The following is a 6,902-nucleotide window of genomic DNA, read 5'->3' on the forward strand; positions in this document are numbered from 1 at the left end:
GCGGGCGGTGGGGGGAAAGGAGGGGAATAAACAGCAGCTCTTACGAGAGTCTGAGCAAAGCCTCTCTTCAGACCATAAATTGCCCTTTGCTTTGGCTCTTGGGGTGACAAGATGTCTACAAGACGTGCATACAAGTCTGGAGTGTGGTTTATGCATTAACTAAATGCTCATTTTCTGTCTTACAGTTTGCACGGATTTGCTGGCTTGTTGGTGCCAGCACATCAGACCCTGACTGAGCAGCTGAAGTGGGGACGTGAAGCAGGCAAAATAAGTAGACTTGCATCCTGGAGCTTCAAGGTTAATATTTACAGTCTGTGCCCCATCTCTGAGTGGATTTTAAAATATAAAAGATACAAAATATAATACAGTTGTCAACCAGATGATTTTAACTTAACTGAACTACCTCTCATTACCACAGAAGGGTAAAGCCTGGGGATTGTTTTGGAGAGGCTGAAATCTGATGAATCTGAATGTGATCAAAAAGTTTAGAGAGGGATGACATATCACGATGTGAAGGAAAGCTGGGAATTGCCTAATAACCGCAAACAGTGAGCAAAATGATTATATGCTGTGAGGCATTACGTGTAATCGCTTCTGGTTTGAATCTAATCAAACATCATGTGCAAAGGGTGTCTCAGATCCTCCAGACTATCCGAGCAGCAGTATAAAAGCGCGCGCTGCTCACGTCTCTCCCAACAGCTTCTCCTGACTTCTCCTCTGGGACTTGAGTAAGTTTTTAATTCTTTGTGCCTTTTTCATATGCTCTTTTAGTAACTCTAACTGAATCCTACATAAATGTCTGCCATGGCACTAACAGGGCTAGCCTCTCCGTAAAAGCAGCTTCTGATCCTGCAGAGAGCTTGGGGCTGGCATTATCCAGCTTCTTGAGGGAATACTGGAGTCCTTGCTCCGTGCTTCAAGGATTCGTGACTTTTAGTTCCTAAATTAGCATAGAAATGAGCTGCAGCCTTATCTTGGCTTTAGTAAAAGGTGAAGCTCAGTTTTGAAGCCCTGTGTGACAGGTGGTCCTGTAAATCCTGTCCTACAGGTTAACTACTGAGAAAAGGGGGCTGGGTAGATGGTCATTGGCCTCATGAAGTACAGAAACGTTTGTGCTCCTTTAGAAGAGAACACAACTGAAGCAAGCACTGCTTGTGATGTAGCCCTTCGGGATATGTTCTGACACCTTATGTATAGATAAGTCAAAAGTGTAGGTTGTTTGATGTACACAGGAAGGTTAGGAAGAGTTAAGAGTCTGGCAAGGACAAAAGATAAATGTACCTCAGAGAGTGTGACTAAAAGGAGGGAAGAGAGAGCCAGGAACTACGAAGCCACATCACCTCTGTTCAGGAAGCTACTCAAGTGGGTAGCTTCCTCATCAAATATGCCCAAGTGCCTGAACATAAATCGCTGACCTAGCGTTGAACTGCTTTACACATAGTCTTCTGTCTTTCTGTGTTTCAGATCCACTTCCACTACAGGACAATGTCCTCCTACAGACAGCTGTGCAGCTACCAGTGCTCCACACCATGCGAGGTGGCCTGCCCGCAGCCCTTCGCCAACGCCTGGAACGAGCCCTGTGTCACATCATGCGGTGACTCCAGGGCAGTGGTCTACCCACCCCCTGTTGTCATCACTTTTCCTGGGCCAATTCTCAGCTCCTGCCCTCAGGAAAGCGTAGTGGGATCCTCAGCACCAGCTGCCATCGGGAGCTCACTTGGCTATGGGAGATCTTATGGCTACAGAGGCTCTTTTGCTTATGGGGGATCACAGGAAAGCAAGTTCTTATACCCTTATTGTTCTCAGGGGTTCAGTGGTTATCGCTTTAGAAAGTCTGAGCCCTGCCAAACCCAGCAGGAAGATGCCTGCACCAAGAGCAGTCAGGATACTGAATGCAAGATCCAAACTCAAGAGTAAGATGGATTTTTAAGAGGCTGACATAAAAATGCTTGATTCTTGTTAACACTTTACCTTGTATTGTACTTGTACCTGCTTGGGTACTTCTCCTTTCTTAGCTAGAAATGTGTTCTTCTATTCTTCTCACGGTCCAAATTTTCAAATGCATTAGTACTCCTTCTACATTCAACCTAATAACATCATACAAGAAGCATAATGGAAGAGTTTGTATATTGTGATTTCTCCCACTTGATGCTGCCTGGTATCAATCAAGAGTTACGTTAACAGACGAAAACTGGACTGCATCATCAAACTTACAGCTACGAAAGAAGAAAAGAACACTGTGCTTGAAATGAAGCTTCCTGAAACAAGAAACCTCATTTGTAAAAGCCTCAAATTCCTCATTTTCTGTATGATCATGTTTTGCTTTTGTAAACTTTCCTCCTCTATCACCCATTAAAAAAAAATCACGCTGCATCATAATTTTAGCATTCTGGTTTTGCTTTCTGTCTGTTTTTATGAAGTAACACAACTGAGAGAATCTCCTGTGCAGAGTGTCTGTGCTTCAATCCTAGTTAAGCCCTGTAGTAAGAGGGGAGCAAAGACCTTAACCGATCAAACCCACCCCCTTAGTCCTCTACCCAACAATGAGTTTTCCCATGTCATATGCCTGCTTTAGACCTTGTACCGCACCAGTTTGCACTGCTAGAAAATTACTGGAGACAGAGAACAATACAGGGAATGGAAGGGAGGCTTACCATTATTTTCATGCCCAAACACATGCATGCAGGAAGTATAACAAGAGAGCATACGGCACTTACTGGAAAGTCACAGCTAGCCGAGCACATCTGCCACAGCATACAGCACAGGTAACATCCAGCTGTCCATAGAAAGACATAGTTGGTTATATCTTCACTGCATAGTCAATCCTCCCCATCTACTTGTACTTAAAACACTGTATAGTACCCCAGATCTGGAATGCCAGTGAGGTGCTGAGAAGAAAGGCTGGGTGCTCTGCAGTACTCTGCTAAATGGGGTTAATGTAACAGTGAGCAACAGCTGAGGGGCTAATTGCTCTATTTACCTTGAAGCAATGTTTTTATTGCTTCCAGCTGGTCCCTGAGCACTGCTGGATCACTGCTCCCTATGTATCGAGAACTCTCTAGATCTATTTTCCTTTATTGCAGCCTTCTTCTGGTTATCTAAGTTGCTCTTTGAAATGTGACTCTGCTGACCTTCTTTAGTCTCCAATTTCTGCTTCCCTGTTTCTTAGGATTCTGCCAGGAAGCTCCTTCACTTTGCACAGTAATAAGAAGTTAAGCTAGCAAAGATATCTGCTCTTGGACATTTATTATCCCAGCTGAGGCAGTTTCATGATCTCAGAAAGCTAGATATGAAAGTACAGAGCGGATTCAAGTTTCCTGTATCTCAGACTGGGATTTCATCACTAGCTTATTTTCTGTCTCTGAATGTCTCTGGGAAGTTCCCTCTGTTGCTGTGTACTGTCTAATATTCTCTCTTTATTTCTCTATATAGAATTATAGCATAATCTAATATTCCCTTTTTATTTCTTTATGGTATATGGAATTACAATAGTTCTAGTAAAAAGTCACAGAAAGGCAGGAGAAGTAAGGATGAGCTATTAGAATACTTTTGGAGTGGCTATTTAGTACTTCACGCTGGTCTTGAAAATTTTATCTGAGGGTTGGGTAGTTCTCTCACACCTTGTTCCTTGTAAAGATTAAATCAGGCACACAGGCAAGCTCTGCATGTTGTAAGCAGAATTTCCTGATGAATGAATCCATAGGCATTATATAAACACTGTCTGTAAAAGCATAACACTCATCTACAGATCTCTAAGATAAGGGGATGGTTTGATTCAGTTGGTTTTACAGAGGTTGCATTACCCCAAAACAGAGAAGAAAGCAAACAGATGAATGTTATTTGGATGCAATTATAAGTGTTTATTGGGAGCAAGAAGTGTACATTTTAAGCAAAGTAAAGGACAAATACAGGATGGATTTCAGTGTTTGAAAAAAGGGCCAACTTAATAGTCTGCATCAAACTGATATATTTTCAGCATATTGTTCTTCTTTCTTGGTTCAAGTTTCAAATGGACTGGACAAATCACAGCATAAGATGACATCTATGGAGCTTTCCTATTAGACATACGGGTATGAAAATAAAAAAAATACCAAAGAAAAAAATGCATGGACCGGTGATTTTCAGTGATACTAGCGCTTTAGTGCTGTAACAGTAAGAAACAGATTTTTTGCATAATCAGTAATTTGGTTTCCAGGAATGGAAAAGACACATTTTGAGAAAACTGACATCAAAAGCAAATAGAGCAGGAGAAGGGCAAGCAGAAGAGCCATTCCCATGGGTGCTGAGCAGCACCCATAGGTTCCCACTGCTTCAGAGGGCCATGCTCCTCTGCTCAGCTGCACGTCCAGGTCTTGTTGTCAGTTCCCCCGCTGTTTCTCCTGCCATTTCTGCCATGCTTAGCATGGCCCACAGCACAGCCCCCGCTGGCTCCAGAGCTGGCTGGAGGAGGAGGAGGACAAGGAGCCCCCGTAGACAAGGGAGCCCTGCAGGCCCCTGGGGCGGCCCAGCCCCAGGGGGGACGAGCTGCCCACAAAGCTCTCCTGAGGGCAGGAGCTGAGGATGGGACCTGGGAAGGTGATGACCACGGGTGGTGGGTAGACCACGGCACGGGAGTCCCCGCAGGAGGTGACGCAGGGCTGGTTCCAGGCGTTGGTGATGGGCTGTGGGCACGCCACCTCGCAGGGTGGGAAGCAGCGGGAGCTGAGCTGCTGGCTGGAGAAGGACATCCTTTGGGCAGGGAGGCGAACCTGCAATACACCAGGGAGCCTGAGTCAACCCACCGCTCACGAGCCGCCACGCAGACCACCCTGCTCTGCCTCGCCAGCAGCAGGGAGGGCTCAGGACGTGCCACACGCAGTTGCTCTGCTAAGGCTTGGGTGCTTTTGCTCTCTCTTTCTCTTCCCCCTTCCCCACCCTCCTTCCTCCCTCCCAGGCAGCTCCTCTGTGCTCTCCCAGGCTCTCCGCAAGCTGAGTGCTGCCCAAGCCAGCTGAGAAGCTGTGCCCAGGTGCACCAGTCAGTTCACCCTGAGCTCAAGAGTAAAAGCACCCAGACTGAGCCCCATCTTGACTGAGCCCCTCTGACCTGTTGTAGCAGCTGCAGTGCACCTTGGACAGATCTGCAGCTGCCTTGTTTGCCAGTGAGGATATCAAGGAAAAAGGTCTTCATGCAAAGCTAGGTTCAGACTGCGTGTGCAGGAGTTGGTTAAAAATAACATAAACCCACAGTACCTAAAGATAAAAAAGATAACGAAGGGATCAGACTTACTTGGATCTATGAAGAGGAGGAGCGAGGACCTGTGTTCTGAGGACTTCTGAGCCAGAAGCCCTTATATACCATCTCCTGGATTGCCTGGGGGGGTTGAGACATCCTTTGTGTTTCAGGTTTATTTTGTTGCAAAACACAACAATGCACTTCACTCCCCTGGTTTCTATGATTGTTTTATTCATCTTTGGACAATTAGCAGTTTCTTCCAACACCCTCTTGTTTCTTCCTTGAACTTTTTGAAACAGTTTCACTTCCTGCAGCATTTTGCTGATTTTACTAATGTGACAAAAATGTTGGAAAACTACATTATTTACGCAACTGCTCCACATCGCCAGTACTCCTCGGTATCACAAGTAGCGCAATGCGCTGTGGGCTGATTTGCTTCTCTAAATCCCTGCTGATAGTGAGCTGAAGCACTGTAGTGCTTATACTTGGAGTAAAGATGGGAGATTTACTCCATCTCCCTTGTTCCTCATCCCAGCTACACACTGCAAGTCTGATACAGCACACTAAATCACAGAGGTGACTTGTTTTGTGAACTCTTGCAGATTGTATTTTCTTTTGCCTCTGAACAGAAAACCACAACCACACTCCCGTGTGGTTCGCACCACGGTCCCGATTTATGCAGGCTAGCACATCCTTCTGGATGCGACAATATCATGACTCTCTGTCTGATGCGAGGAAAACCCTTCAATAACTATTGAAATAGTAAGGTTTCTTTTTACTTGGGTGCGAATAGAATAAAGCAAGACAATCCACTAAAGTCACACAGGGGAGCGGGATGCTTTACCCTGTGTTATGGGACACCTGGGGTTGGGGTCTAGCCCCATGTGCCTCCTTTTGTCCCCAAGGAGAGACCCTACTGCAAGAGCAGACCCCAGGGGCCGTGGCTGAAAGCAGAGGGACTGAACACGAAAATCCTAACTCCTACAGGAGATGGTTGCAATGCCCCACCTCGCTTGGGTTTTTGCAGTATCCTCAGTGATTCAGTGTCTCAACACTGACCTGCACCAGGACAGGAAAGGGATTAAAAGTCTTGCCTATTCCTTGCATTCCCAGAGAAAATTTAATAATCGTCCCCAAGAAGGCAAAAATATATCCAGAGTTAAAACGTTGTAACGAACCTAGAGTATAAAAACAACTTCAGAAACAGAAGCTTCAGTGTCTGTAAGAGAAAAATAATAGACATACTGCAAATCTGGGGAAGCCAGCTGAGGGATTTCTAAGAAGGAAGAACCTGGCAGATACTGGAAATCTGGGCTGAGTAATACTTGCTAACAGTAAGGAAACTATTTGCAAGAATGAGGAGTTGAGAAGCGATGTGTAATCTGTGTGTTTGGGAGCTAATTAAGACCTTGTTCACAAGGTGTCATAGACCAGTGGGCAGCCCAAGAAAGGGTATAAAAAGGGTTCACAGCACAGACAGCCTCAGACTTGCTCTTTACTTCTCCTCTTTGGTGTCTTGAGTAAGTTTGACCCCACTTAATCTTTCTGACTTAAAGCATTGCGCTTGAGTAGGTTTGACTCTCTCAGAAATACTCTGCTTGTCTTGCTTATGCTTCTTTTGCCTTGAAAACGCAGTCCTTTCCCAGGCTTTGGTAGGTGTAGTGGTTTTTGCTGCAAAACCTGGTGACGG

At 45.3% G+C, this 6,902-nt stretch overlaps 1 protein-coding gene across 1 annotated transcript; it reads right to left on the reverse strand.

The window, feature by feature from the left end:
• Positions 1–4,397: 4,397 nt before the first annotated feature.
• On the reverse strand, positions 4,398–4,727 carry LOC104072235 (feather beta keratin-like). Its single transcript, XM_009587464.1, has one exon. The coding sequence runs from the start codon at positions 4,725–4,727 to the stop codon at positions 4,398–4,400; it is 330 nt and encodes a 109-aa protein (XP_009585759.1).
• Positions 4,728–6,902: the final 2,175 nt, after the last annotated feature.

Source organism: Fulmarus glacialis, unplaced genomic scaffold (genome assembly GCF_000690835.1).
Source record: "Fulmarus glacialis isolate BGI_N327 unplaced genomic scaffold, ASM69083v1 scaffold13211, whole genome shotgun sequence".
Classification (NCBI taxonomy): Eukaryota; Metazoa; Chordata; class Aves; order Procellariiformes; family Procellariidae; genus Fulmarus; species Fulmarus glacialis.

Coding starts and splice junctions, on each gene's coding strand:
- LOC104072235 (XM_009587464.1), bottom strand. CDS start 4,727: ATGTCCTTCTCCAGCCAGCAGCTCAGCTCCCGCTGCTTCCCACCCTGC.